The sequence below is a fragment of the Manis javanica genome, chromosome 13, assembly GCF_040802235.1.
Source record: "Manis javanica isolate MJ-LG chromosome 13, MJ_LKY, whole genome shotgun sequence".
In the NCBI taxonomy this organism is placed as follows: Eukaryota; Metazoa; Chordata; class Mammalia; order Pholidota; family Manidae; genus Manis; species Manis javanica.
Window position 1 is genome coordinate 16,262,788 of NC_133168.1, and position 14,819 is coordinate 16,277,606.

At 46.3% G+C, this 14,819-nt stretch overlaps 1 protein-coding gene across 20 annotated transcripts in view; it reads left to right on the forward strand.

The window, feature by feature from the left end:
* Nucleotides 1-12,089, forward strand: part of BACH2 (BTB domain and CNC homolog 2) — a 307,650-nt gene extending 295,561 nt beyond the window's left edge. For 18 of the 20 annotated variants that reach the window (XM_037014235.2, XM_073220961.1, XM_037014240.2 and 15 more), the window contains 2 exons: nt 1,577-1,783; nt 5,837-12,089. In XM_037014235.2, the coding sequence (XP_036870130.1) occupies nt 1,577-1,783; nt 5,837-6,319 (690 nt within the window). In that variant the 3' untranslated portion in view covers nt 6,320-12,089. Of the gene's footprint in view, nt 1-1,576; nt 1,784-5,836 lie in introns of those variants that run through there. The other 2 variants (XM_037014257.2, XM_037014265.2) reach the window with 1 other exon arrangement.
* The last annotated feature ends 2,730 nt before the right edge of the window (nt 12,090-14,819 follow it).

Genomic DNA, 14,819 nt, shown 5'->3' on the forward strand with positions numbered 1-14,819 from the left:
ACGTGAGCAAGAATGAAGCAATCTGAGCTGGGAAACGCTTTGTCTCTTGGCCAAGCAACCTGCAACCTTCCTTTTTCAGAAGCTTCTGAAACAGACCCAGACCTGCCCTGCAGTCCTGCCTCATCAGGAGGCATCCTGGAGAGGGCAGTGGGTCTTAACAAATGCTGGAAGGTGCAGGCCTGTGTTCTCTGCCTTGCGGATGTTGAGGAGGCCCTAGAGAGCAGCAGTTCTTTGCTTAAGAAACATTTCAAACTGCCACAGGGTTGTAAGCAGACATTTAATAAGAGTATAAGAACATAGATCCATCCCTCAAGAGATGGGTGTCCTCTCTTGGGATAATGCTCATTTTGTTTGCCTTGATTTGTCAAGAGTTTGAAAGTAAGGATCTTGCTTATAAGAGTACCTGAGTCAGTCACCTATTGCTGCATAACATATCACCCCAAACCCTCATGTCTTAAGGCAAGGATCCTTGAACACCTCTCACCATTTCGGTGGGTCAGGGATTCAGGAGTGGCCCATCTGAGTACTTCTGACTCAGGATATCTCAGAAGGTCAAAGTGAAATGTTGGCCGAGGCTTCTGTCATCTGAAGGTTTACCTGCTCCGTGCTGACAGGGTGATGCTGGCTGGTGGCCACAGGCCTCCGTTCTCCTCCACGTGGGTCTCTCTAAAGGCTGCTTGCCTGTCCTTGAGGCACGGCAGCTGGTGTCTTCCACAGAGAGCAATCTAAGAAGCCTAAGGGAATGTTGCAGCACCTTTTATGACCTAGCCTCAGAAGTTACATGCCGTTACTCCCACTGCATTGTGCTGGTCAGGAGGCAGGAAAGTCATCCCTCCTCTTGATACGAAAGGTCATCATGATGTTGTAAAAGAGCGTGTGAGATGGGACAGCCATTGTATTTTTGCAAAATATAATCTTCCAAAGTGCCTAATGCTTGTATAGCACTGCGTAGCTAAACAACATGCAGATGAGGAAACTGACGCTCAGGGAAATAAAATAACTAGCCGGCACCTCATGTCCAGTGGAAAGGACTAAAGCCCAGTCCTAACTCCTGGCCCACCCTGGGGTAGCCTGTCCAATTTGCCTCTCCATATCTCTCTTATGCTGTTATAACAAAGAATCATACTGGTGGTTTCGTCTTTCCACCATCTTCAGGGTATGCGGTGCTATCTTCACTCAAGTGTGTTAGTAATTCCTTAGATGATACTGTGTGTAAATTGTCATTTTATTGAGTTGAGCCTCAATGGAAGTAGATTTCAACCACAGAGCCTTTCTTGTAAAAGTGCTGTAGCAATGAAAAAGCATACATTTCCCAATATTTCCCATGATGCTTGCTCCCAAACTCTCAGCAATGATCACCACATTATCATGTGTGTGTTCACATTCTGTTTATCTGAATACTACATCTTATTTATATTTGAAACAGGAAAGAATTAATCACTGCTCTTGTTCAGTAGTTTCCATATTGATCATCTTTAAACAGAGGTTTTTACACCACTTTCTTTGATGTTCCACCTGCCAGAATTAAAGCAAAAATCCAGCTGCCATAATCCTATTCTCTTACTCTTGGTTTCAGGTCAAACTTCCCTTTCCTGTAGATCAAATCACAGACCTTCCAAGGAACGATTTCCAGATGATGGTTAAGATGCACAAGCTAACCTCAGAGCAGTTAGAGTTCATTCATGACGTCCGACGGCGCAGCAAGAACCGCATTGCAGCCCAGCGCTGCCGCAAGAGGAAATTGGACTGCATCCAGAATTTAGAATGTGAAATCCGCAAACTGGTGAGTTGCCCCGTCCACTGCTTGTCAGCAGCCTGGAGTGACCAGGCCTGATGCAAAGCTGCAGTCATGAAGGCTGGGGAAGTGGAGAAGAGGGTCACCAAACAGGGAGCTTGCAGTTTAATTTTTAAACAAGTTCCTCCACAAAAATAATACCTTTTTGTCTGCAGTGTATGTGTCTGTGCAGGTGTGTGATCCTGTCAGTATTGTATATCCTTCAGCCATATGTCATGAGGTAGTTCTTTTTTATTTTCCACTCAACTTGCAGCTAACATTTACTGCATGCATATCTGGACCAAGTATTGTTCGAAATAATATTTGTCGATGTTCACACTTAATCCTCACATCAACCTGTGAGTTAGGTGCTATTCTATCTCCTTTTACAGAGGTGGGAACTGGAGCAGAGAGGTTGGGTAACTCCCCGCTCTGGGACAGAGCTTGAATGCAAACCCAGGTATCTGATTCCAAATCTTGTGTTCTTACTGCTGCTTTCTCCTGCCTCCCGCAGAGGAGTGTAGGGCCAGGGGTGGGAGGTCTGCCCACTGTGAGACACTCGCTCAGCCACAGGATCTCCTGAAGCCCTTCGGAGCCCTGGGGTCTTTGGTTTCGCAGTTTCGCTTCTAAGTGGCTGCCACCTCCTCCCTGTGCCTGGAAGTATTTTATCTCTGGGAAGAAGCTGCCATCTGCCAAGCCCCTCCTGCCTTGGAGCTCTGCACCCCCTTCGCCTTGACAGCAAAAGTTAAGCTATGAGAAGTAAATCCAGGTGGCCCCTGGCTGCTGAGTATAGCTTGGAAGGCAACCAGTAGAGCCCCACCGAGCACAGTCTTTCCGCTGGGAAGTCATCGCGGGTACTGTGCCTGTGCTGGGCTGAAGAAGAGGGAGGCCGCGCGATGCGGTTCTGATCTTACATCTGGGTCCTCCCACCACGCGGCATCCCTCACCTCTGGTAGCCGCCCTCGGGATGATGTTTGAAAGGCATGAGTAACTGCTACCTGTTACATAGCCCTAGACCTCAGGGTCCTTTTTCATTTGAATAATTTATTTAACACCCTCCAAGCAGGGAAAACCTCCCAGCTTCAGTGCTCTCATCACCTGCACAGTAAAGCCCCAGGCTCCTTAGCAGACACCCCGTGCTCTCTGTCGTCAGTCTGCGGCTGCCACTCCCTTCCAAAAACGTGGCCCCCGATAATCCAGCTATCTGCACCTCCCCGCCGTCTCCTGCTGTTGATACTACTCTGTGCCGTGCCTCTGCTGTTTCTCCTCTGCCTCAGACATTCCTCGAGTGTTTTTTCCTTACCATTCACGTTCCTCTCCAGGAAGCCCCTTTCTTGAGTCCCCAGCGAGGCTGGGCACCTGCCCCTGGAGCCCTCATCTGACCTCCGGCTTCATGCTCGTCACATTAGTCTCGCATTTCCTGCCTGTGCGTGTTTCCCCCGCCACCGGCCCTGAACTCAAGGATCCTCATCTCTGCACCCCCAGCACAGACCCCACTGAAGCCTCTCGGGAAATGTCTGTTACCTGAAGTCTATTGAAATTGTGACTGGGTTATGAAATTATGAATTCTTTCTTTTTCAAATTTTTCTTTACTGTTTTTTTTAACAACACCACGTTCTCATTTGAGCCCCACAGAGAAGCACGTCGTTGCCCCTGGGGAGTGTGTGTCTTCTGAAAGCCTGCAGGGCTTCCGTAGGGAGCCGAGCCAGGCAGCCCCGGCAGTGGGTCATCAGGACCTTAGGCAGCGTCCCTGGTAATTCTGGCCCTGTGTTACTCCTCAGGCAGTCGGATAACTCTGATTACCCAGATTTGAGAAATGCCTGATTTTTGTAATTAGCATTCTTCTCCTTGTAATAGTGGAATCCTGAACAAATAGTAAAGTCCAAGCCACACACCAGGAAGAAATGGAAAGCACTTTGCTAATATTGTTCAGTTGAAGAGCCAGGAGGGAGGGCACCTCCTACTTCTCCCTCCACCTCTTTGAAAACCTGTTGGATAATGCTGCATAGCACTGCTGAATGGGGGTGCCCTGTGCTCGTCAGTGTGACGTAGAGCTCCGTGCTTGTAAGGAAGGCCTTGATTTATAGTGCCTCTCCTGCAGAGACCCAGAACACTGCCACACACAGCGTGTGATTTTCTTCCCCCTAGAAAGTTGCCCGGAACATTCTGCAGATCAGTAGGCATGGAGGGGTCTGTGCCTTAGCCAAGACGGTATGACAGAATTGAGATGAATGCGCCTCCTGGGGCTGGGCAGTGTGGCCTCCCACTTTGCAGACTGCCAGGTTACTGGGAAGGAGGTTCAATTTGCGTACCCACGCGTGGAAGACTTTCTTTCCAAAGAGATCTGCCGAATATGTTTGGCTTCCTATGCACACCCAGTGGCAGAGATGGCACAGGCAGGCGGGCACAGGCTGGTCCCCAGCACGCACACACCCGCTCCCCACTCCCACGCGGTCTCCGGCGTGCCACTCAGCTTTTGCAGACTTGCATAATGTATTTTTCTCAAGTTGCACTTGTACATCTGTTTATGTTTCATTTTTAAAACATGTTTTCTTGATAGATTTATAAATATTTTAGCAGGTGCCCTTTCCCCGTGTAAATCTCTCTCTCCGACACAAATGGCCACGCTGCCTGCCAGACTGTGTTCCTGTTCCGGCATGCACGGCTCCCATGCACGAGACCCCGGTGCCGGCTATTTGCTCTTCTCTCGCCTCCTCCTCCCACCCTTCCTGCCCACCTTTGGGAAGGGTTGGTGAGGGCACGTTTCAGGCGGCCTCTGTTCTCCGGGTTCTTCATCCATGATCATGTATTGTTGAGGGATTGTTGATACACAGTGGACATCCGCTTTCTCCATCCATGTCCTTGTGTGCGTCCTAGGGAGCTGCCTGCTGTCTCCTCACACACATGGTTATGGTTAAACCTTAATCAGCCTCCCCTCTGTTGACTAAATTAATCTCTCTGACAAATTGATGAATTTTAGCAACACAAGAGCTTATGGGGGATTTTCTTTAAGAAAAAACAGCCTGCACCTTGCACGAGTATGCTAGGGCTCAGCCCCCGCCTCTGCCCTGCCTGTATGCATGGAGAACCTATGCCTGGGACTCCCTGCCCTGTACCCAGCTGTCCTCAAGAGGACCGGCTGTGTTCAGTCTGTCTGCCGCAAAGGCCGGGGAGCCTGCTGGTGTCAGATTGAACCATATGAAACCACCAATGGTCAATTTTTTTGTGATTTTCATTTCGTATAATAATCTTTCCTTTTTAGAGAAGTTTTAGGTTCACAGCACCATGGAATGGAAAATACGGAGTTCCCATATGGCACCAACCCTTACACACTCACGGTCTGCCCCACTGTCAGCAACCCCCACAGGGGTTTGCATTTGTTACAGCTGATGAACCTACATAGATGCATTACCCGAAGTTCATAATTTCTATTAGGGCTCATTCTTGGTGTTGTACATTCTGTGGGTTTGGACAACTGCCGTGATCACGGAGTAGTTTCATGGCCCGAGAGTCCTCTGTGCTTCCCCGTGCCATCCCTCTCTTCCCCGCCCCCATCAGCCCTCACAACCACCAACTGTTTTCCTCTCCCCATAGGTTTGCCTTTTTCCAGAATGTCATATAGTTGGAACTGGTCGATTATTTCTGACCTTCAGAAATGGCACCCTCTTCCTTTTGGGAGACATGTTCAACAGCAGGGTTGGAGACTGAGAGTTTTCCAGTAGATGATCTGCAAACCCCAGATTCCAGAAGACTGGACTCATGGGTCCCTGCAGTTTTCTGGTTGGTGGTCATTTTGGGGGTCACCTGGCCTGGCCTCAGAGCCGCCTCAGGGAAGTTGTCAAGGTCAGTGGCATGTCAGGAGGGCTGCTCAGGTGGGAGACTTGGCAGAAGTGTGTCCAGGCACCCTGAATACATGTTTTTTCAGGTTTCTAGATCCTGATCTGGTCATTCATCCTGCAGTAATATAGGATACAAAAAGGGAAGTTGGAGAACTCCCAGCCACAAGGCCTAGGGCCTCCACGGCAGGTTGCTCACACCTTCTCTTCTTCCTCTGTTGTCCAGGTGTGTGAGAAAGAGAAGCTGTTGTCAGAGCGGAATCAGCTGAAAGCGTGCATGGGAGAACTGTTGGACAACTTCTCCTGCCTTTCGCAGGAGGTCTGCCGAGACATCCAGAGCCCCGAGCAGATCCAGGCCCTGCATCGGTACTGCCCTGTCCTCAGACCCGCGGGGCTCCCCACAGCCTCCAGTATTACCCCTGCGCCCCTGGGCGTCGAGCAAAACCTCGCCACCTCCCAGTGCGCAGTGGGGGAGAACATGCCCTGCTGCTTGGAGCAGGGCACGGCTCCCCCAGGGCTGCCCTGGGCGCCCAGCAGCACCTCAGAGAACTGCACCTCTGCGAGGAGGCTGGAAGGCCCTGACCTGGGAACCTTCTCAGAGAGAGGCCCTCCTCTTGAACCCAGGAGCCAAACGGTGACCGTAGACTTCTGCCAGGAAATGACTGATAAGTGTACAACGGACGAACAGCCCCGGAAAGATTATACCTAGTGGCCTGGCCTGCCTCCCAGTTCTGACACCTCTCCCACCCGGCTGTTCGTCGGTCAGCCTGTGGCGCTGTTCCTCTGTTGTCTGGAAGAACCGAGAAGGAATTTGGTGCACACTACAGCTTTCTTAGCAGCAATACTGTTTCTAAGCGTTCCCTCCTCTGTGCCAGAAGGAGTGATACATAGTTACCTTCACATTGGTGCTACCCCTTGCTTAGGCAAGGAAAGACAGCAGTGGCGGACACTGTCTGTCTGTGGGTTCATTTCAGTCGTAACAGGGATAGACTGTCACACCTCTAGGACCCAACCACGGATTTTTTTTCTCAGTGGCCCATGTCACAAACCCTATCTCAGGAATTTCTTCTGAATGTTCAATTTTTTTCATTGAAGACAGCTTCTATAACACATCAAAGTTTTATAGCTAGACTGTACATATTATATATAATATATATATAAAATACATATATATATATATCCGTATGCAAAAGTCCTGCATGCCTCAAGTTGCTCATCCTAAAACTGGAAACTTCATTTCTCACTTATCAACAGGTTCCAACATTCCTCTTCTTTTGCCTCTGATGCTAGAACGCGTTTGGTAACTATAAACACGGTCGTTTTTCTTGCTTCGCAGTTCATTGATTTGTACTTATTTATGGACAAAATTCGATGTTGGAAGCTTTCTTTGAGGTTTTCTTTCAGACTTTTTTTTTTTTCAATTCGGTTTGGGCGCCACCACATGGTGTCACTCGAGTACTGTGAGCCGGTTGTTTCTAGCAGATTCTGTACAGTCACTGTCCATTTTGCCACTTGCACTGAGTTTTGGGTCAACCCTATTTTCTTAAATGAAGTTGTAACTTCAGTATAACTCAAGTATACTGTATATTCTTTGCTCTTAGTTAAAAAGTAAGACATTTTAGCTAATTAAAAAGCACTCAGGTGATAATCATGTAGGAAAAACAATCTTGCCAAATAAGGAATTCATCCTAGGATGTGTAGACAATAATCTGCTTGGATATTTTTATATTTCCTCTCCTCCCCACCTTTCCCTCAGCAAACTTTAAATGCAGATCGAGTTCACAGTTGATGCTGGATGTTCAAATTCCTGCGTGCGGAGAGAGTTTGGACATCTTACTCTAAAGTGCATCAAAAGCAGCAGGAATCTATGATTTTTATACCAGAGTTCAGCAGGCATTGGCTCCTAGAAATCAAGTTGGAACTTTTTTTAACCCTGGGAGTAAGTCCCATTCATTTCAACACCTCATAGGCGTCTGCTCACTCTCGGAAGTGTAGAAAGGTAGGACCTGCTCCTTTGAATGACTTGAGTGATCAGCCACCCTGCTTGCCCGCCCAGGACTGGCTTCCCAGGACATCTCACCTGCAGGGATCTGAGTCACAGCCCTGGGGGTCCTGCCTGTGAGTGGCCGTCCAGGGTTAGTGCAGCTTGCCCAAAGTAGGAGAGCGCAGGGCAGAGGTGAGCCTGAGCTCCGTCAGTGGTGCAGGCAAAAGCACTTCTTTCTTCCATCTCTCCCCAAATGCTTTGAGTTGAATTCTGAGGTTTTTCCACCAGTCTTTCGTCTAAAGGCAGATTTCATTCCAGAGGCTTTGGACGTTACACGTCCAGGAGCCCCCTTGCCCTACACACCCACCACACATACACCTACCCTAACCTGATGATAATTTTCTTGCTGCAAAACCGGCTGGCTTGCAACCCACAGAGAGCAGCTTCCCTTGGCCCTGGGGTTGTGCTGCCCCCCACCCCCACCCCACCCCGGCCACGTTTACAGGAAGATGTGCCCGAGACCGCACAGCCAGCCCCGAGGAGGAGGAATCCACTCCCTTCCTCCAGGGGGCCTCCCGCCTGGCTGAGGGAAGAGTCCAGAAGGTTTGATGGGGGGACGGGGTGGAGGGATGGGCCCGTGGGCCCAGGGGACTAGATGGTTGACTTTGTTTCTTTATTTGTGCCATTGTTTGGACAATATTAAAGCTGCATGTGAAAGGAGAAATTAGTATATGATGTAGGCAAAAAGTGAAATCATAGTAACATGTTTTAATATTACTAACTTTTTTCTGTACAAATATTAGTGCTAAGTGTGGAAATATGTCTGAATGCCAGGAATGTGTTGGTTCAAGCAGTAGAAAAAAGAAAAGGCGATTCTTTTAAAGTAGTTCCACTTTTAAAACCTGCCTCTGGGTTTTTGTTTTCTGTGTGTGTGTGTGTGTGTGTGTGTGTGTGTGCTTGTATGAGATAGATTTTGATAAAGCTTTATGCTGGAGCTACTCTTTTCAATACAGTTGTTGGAATTTCTTGGCCCAGTAGAACAGTTCTGTGCTTCACCATGAGGTTTGCCTTTGTGGAGAACTGGTGACAGCTCGAATTTAAACTCAATGTGAATCGTGCGCTACATCACAGGTATGCGTTACAGTGGAGGAGGCCGCCAGCAGTATTTTTTTTAACGCTCTTTGTTGCCTTTTCTAAGTGACCACCTCCTCTGTTCAAAAAGAAATGTTTTCTGCTCGTATCATAACCAGGTCCAAACCAGCTCATTGGCATGTTACCCAGTAACAACTCACATGCAATTTGCAGTCTTGACCACGTCCCGCCAGTTTCCCCGCCATCAGCTGTTGGGCCGGCACACACCTGGGTACCACCAGCCTTCTATGGATGGGGGGTGGGGGTCTCTCTATTTCTCTCCACCCTAACTCAGCTCACCTCCTCCTACCAACCCCTGCCGCCTCGCTTTTTTTTTTTCTTTCTCTTACCCAGCCAAGCGCTTGCTGTGGGAACTGGTTAAAAAAACTGCTCAAGAAACCATCTTTGGATTTCTTAGAGATTTTTAACAAGCTGTTATGATTTTGTTCACTATCCCACCGTGAACAGCAGCTGGCTCTGTGCGGCTGTTTATATGCCCCATCTCGTCTTTTACCCTCTGAACCACGTGTTTGTCAAAATCATTTCTGGGGTGATTCCAAGGGAGGACTAGCCGGGGACCAGAATCCACGTTGCCTCAAGCGGAGTTTTAAAAACCAGCCTCCTAGGATCCCTTAGGGAAGCGAAGCCTGTGATTTCTATGAAAAAGAGAAGCAAGTTCGTGCAAGGAATAGTGTTTGCACAGCATGGTGATATTTAACTTTCTTTTTAAGGGCCCTTGCTCCCAAAATTGCAGGGCCCTGTAGCTGTGGACCGTTTAGGGGGGTGCCTGAGACAGCGAGTTGGGTCTCAGAGTGGCTGCGGGCGCAATGGCCTGCCAGGGCGGGGACAGTGGAACGGGCCTGGTGGCTGGTGCAGACCCGCCTGAGTCTAGTCCTCCCCTTGGTGCTGCCTTCGTCCTGCGTGTGTCGCCAGGCAGCCTCACTTCATTCAGGTTGGTCAAGCTCGAGGCAGGTGAGTGCTGGGCTGTGTACATGTTTGTTTCTCTGCGTTATCTGGGGGGTGCCTTGTATAAAATGGAGCTTCATGACGTACTGATTCTGGAACAAAACAGTTGCAAAAACAAAGCAAAATGAAAGAGCTGGAGAAGTTACGAGGCTGTCCTGCTACTCCTCTTGTGGGTTCCCTCCCAGTGACTCGGGCCCCAGGGGTGACGCTGCAGTATAAATGTTACTTCGTGTATCGTACAAGTAATTTATTAACTTTTTCTGAAAGTATGCTGCTCTTAAGATGCACTATGGTTTTGGATTTAATCCTTGTATTGCTTTCCCAAGGAAGTAAAAAAAAGCTAGTGACTAGTATGCCAGCTGCCCCTTGTCCTTCAAAAGGAGGGCAGGGACCAGCGACAGAACTTGCACAAGACAACTGCTCAGTCAGTGGGCACAAGGTGAAGTTCAATGCTGTCGTCAAGAGGGCTAAACCTATACTTTCTCTTTTAATACTTTCTGATTGCTGTTAAAAAAAGAAGAAATGAACAAATGTGTGGAAAGTACAAATCTTTTAAGAAACCACCAAGTCCAGCCCCTACGAGCTGCTCTACAGAGTGTGGAGTAGCATCCTTCTCTCAAAATCGGTAAAAGCCTGCAAAGCTTTTTCAAATCCCTGTGTGGCTATCTAGTTCTATACTTCATACTCTGTTTAATCTAGGAGCTGCCTAATAAATGGCCTCAAAGGGCTCCACTATTGCTTACAGTTTGGGAGGAGTCGCAGATCTAGAAGGAGTGAGAATCAAGCTCTGTCCTCAAATCACTGTAAATAGACTAAGGAACATAATTTTTTTTTTTTAAGAATAAAGCTGTTCACTGTATCGTGTTTCTTCCCCAAACTGAGGATTTTGTTGTAGGTTCAGGTTCTGGCGACTCAGTGCTCAGTGTAATACGCTGTGTGGAGTCAGAATTCTTGCAGAAGTGCGTGTGCATGGAGGCATTTGTGTGTTCAAGCTGTATGTTTCTAATACTGCCTGAGCCATCTCACGACCCAAGCATCAGAGATTGATGCTGTAGAATAGAATATGTTTGTATACAAATAGTGTGTGCAAATAGTATTTGTACATAGAAAAGACCTACTGTGGCAGATGGAGGATAAATTATTCAACCGACGGTGCAAAAAACATTTCTTGCAAAGAAAAGTTAAGTGTATAGTATTTTCCTACACTCCACCCTGGGAGATAATATTTATATCAAATGAATATCTGCATTTTAATTGTAATTTGAAAATGATGCTACCGTTTGTGAAGCATACCTACTTGGTTGCAGAGGCCCACTTCCGTAGCTTTGATTTAACGGTGTGACGTGGTATGTGCATTTCATTATCAAGCAATGGATGAACGACTCTGACTTTCATTTTCATTCCAGTTTATTGACCTCAGATAAAAACAGTGGCCCTCCTTAGAAGCAGAAGTGCACCGAGACCACTCATTTCAGGTAGACTCAAATTCAGTGCCAAACGCTCCCGTGGGGATGATTGGACATGTATATAAGGAAAAAGAGTGAAAGGACTTGGACAAAGAGTCCTACAGGTTGATGCTAAGTCCTCTACCAAAACGTGTCTGGAGGCAGAGTGGCGACCTCCACTTGAGTCCTAACGGTGCATTTTGCACATGTGCATGCCGGGATGCCCATTCACACTCTGATGTAAAAGACCCGCCACTTGTAGTGAGTGAGCAGGAAGATCGCGAATGCATTTGGGAGCTTCGGTGCTGGTCAGACGGTGAGCCTTTCGAGGCAAGCACCACCTTGGCCTGTGAGGCCCAAAGGGCCTGTGAGAATTTGTTCCAGAAGCAGTCTGGGGCAAGTGCACCTCTAATATATGCCTTACAAACTCCAGAGGCCATATTCAAAACAGGGTCTTCTCAGTGTATGCAAGGGGCTGCAGCTCCTCTTCTCTTCCTCCCCAGGTCGAACAATACGGACAGTTTTCACACATATCTACCTGTATAACCCTCTGTACCTCTCATAACTGGTCAACGACTGTAACAGGTTACATCAGGTGTTTTTCTACATACTTTTTACACAGATTCTATGCGATTAATGTAACTTAATTCAATGCATCATTTTATTGTACTAGTTCTTAGGCCTGTCCTTTTCTTTCTAAGTGATTGTGGTTTTTGTTGTGGTTTTTTATTGTAAAAATGAAATGGCTGTTGATGCTTATTCTCTGTAACTAAGAATTTTTACCTTTTTGGGGAAAAAAGCATTGAACTAATGAATTAAAACTTCATTTACTCATTGTAAATACACTATTGTGCAAAAGAATTTTCCCTCAGTTGAATTGCTAGTGTTAACTGAATTTTGTCTAGACACCATTTCTGTTGATGAAATAAAGACATATCATTATGCACTGTAAACTGATTTTCTTTGTGTTGCAGATCACAGAGCCTGAGGCCTTAGTAAGTCTTTTTTTTTAAGATTTTTTTTAAGATTTAAAAGATTTTTTAAAGAGACAGGAAGCCCTGTCTCTTCCTTTAGTTTGGACCCTTACTTGCTACATCATTAATCTTATTAGAAATCTAAAAAATGTGATAATGTTAATGTGATTCTTCAACTCTGAATTTACAGGATTCCCAGCACTATGAGAGGAAGTAAAAGGCATTAACGCCAGTTTCCCTGTTTTCATACTGTGCCATAGCTGTGTAAAATGGCACCGCTGGGGGAAGCTGGGGAAGGTATTGTTTCTTACAAAGGCATGTGAATCTACAATTATCTCAAAATAATAGATCTCATTTAAAACAAAAAGCTAAATAAAAGGAAACAGAGGAAATAGGGTATTAAGCCAACACCAAGATACAACGACCTTCAGGACAGGAAGTTTAGTAGAATTGTGGTTAGGAAGTAAATACAGTCAAACCGGAGAAGTATCTTTGATTGTCGGAGTCTTGGTTTTTGATGTGAAGAGAAAAGAAGGTATTGAATAGTGGGCTGGCCGGGCGACTGTACTCATGGACTCAGGAGCCGTCTGGCAGAGCTGTCAGTAAGGCTGTAAATAACGAATTCGCTCGATGTCTGGAGAGCAGTGTTGAGATCTGCTCTTCAAGAAGTGCGTGGCCTCACCCCATCTGCCAGATAGGAGAACTGAAATTAAAAGTTCCTGAATTTTGCAACCTCAGGAGAGTCTCCATGGGCACCATACTGAGTCGAGGACTTTCAGGAAACATAAAACAGGAATCAGCAAATACATACTGCTCGGAAAACATTACAGTCATAAGTTAGGGGTGAGGTAAAATTTAGTACTTTTCCCGAAGACATGAAGTTATTCAACCCACTCTGGGAAAAGCAGGTAGGTCACAGTCTTGTAGGAAAACCTGGTCATGTAGAACTGATGGTTATTTGCACCTTAACTCTGAAATGTAAGCTTGTGGCAGCCATGATAGTTGGGGTTTGATACAGGATAAAGCTGTTGTGTCCCACTTTCAGACAGGAAGCATTCACACAGCAGCACTGAATGGACAGCAGCCGCTTTCCTTCCTACTTTGAATGTGCACCTTAGGGGTGATTCACACATATTTCTAGGGCACACTGAGGGTTCTCAGGCCTGCTATCCTTGTATAAATGAACACGATACTTTCTGGTGGCAGATGATCAGGCCAAGAGAGGTGGAGAAAGCCATGCATCCCATATCCCATTATGAAGTATGTTTCCTTTCATTTGACTCAAAAGCATAATACCTCTGTCCCTTCCCCCAACTCTGGCTGCTGCAGTTCCCAGCATACACCGGCCACTGGGCTGCTTAGTCAACCAGAAAGAGGCATCATTGGCTCTCCATGGCCAGCTTCAATTCTTTCCCCTTGAAGACAAGTGCAGTCCTGAAGCAGAGACCCTCGTCCTAAAGCAATGGATGGAAAACTTCAGAGGCATGCCAGCATTTACTGCAAGCATTACATTTTATAAAGGGTCCTTTTAACTATTTTTCTTAATTTCTATTGGTGCTGTACAGTTGACAACCCATTAAAGGCTTTCGAGGGTGAAGGAAATTTAAATTACAAAAAATGGGGTGTGGAATGGTGCCATACAGGCCCCTGAGAGAGTCATAATAAGCTTCCTGAGAAGACGTGACAGAATTACAGTGAATAAAGAATAAAGACTGGAGAATTGGAGGCAATGGGTATTATATTCTTTGGCATCTATTCAAAAACATACAGTTGACCCTTGAACAACGGAGGGGCTAACCATACCCTCTGTGCAGTTGAAAGTCCACACTGAACTTTTGACTCCTCAAAAACTTAACTACTAGCCTACCGATGACAGGAAACTTTACCAAAAATATAGTCCACTAACATATTTTGTATGTTACATGTTTTATATACTGTATTCTTAAAGTAAGCTAGAGAAAGAAAATGTTATTAAGAAAATCATAAGGAAGAGAAAATGCATTTGCAGTACTAGGCAGTATTTACTGAAAAAATTTTGAAAAAAGTAGACCTGTGCAATGCAAATGCATATTGTTTAACAGACAACTGTACATTTATCCAGTCAACACTGTGATACACACTGAGCATCCAAGATTTGAAATACATAGGCCATTCCACCCTGCACACTCAGCCCCCTGGATCTGGCCATGGAGGCAGGCACTGCAGCAGGGAAACAGGAAAGAACTTTTTCCTCCTGACAGGTGCCAGTGCTGTGTGCCTGTGACCCCTGCCATCACTCCAGGTGCTGAGCAGTTCCCAATAGAAGAGCTTCTGGGCACTAGAGGAGACTTCCTACATGAAGATATTAGTCCATAGTAATCATTAGAAATACGAAACAGCAGAAGAACTTTGTACAAACCAGAAACCCTCAAACACCCAAAAGAGGGCTCAGTGAAACTGAAATCACCAATCTTCTTAAGGATTTCAAAATAAAAATCATAAACATGCTCCTGGAGCTACAGAAAAATATTCAAGATCTCAGGGAGGACTTAAAGAGATAGAAACTGAAAAATACAGTATCTGAAATGGAACACAGAACAGAGGGATTTAAAAGCAGTTTAGATGAGGTAGAGGAGACAGTAAATGAAAAAGAAATAGAGAACAGGAAAACAAAGACATATCTCCCAACACAAGGTACCCTAGTAAGAAAATACTAAGACATATAATAAT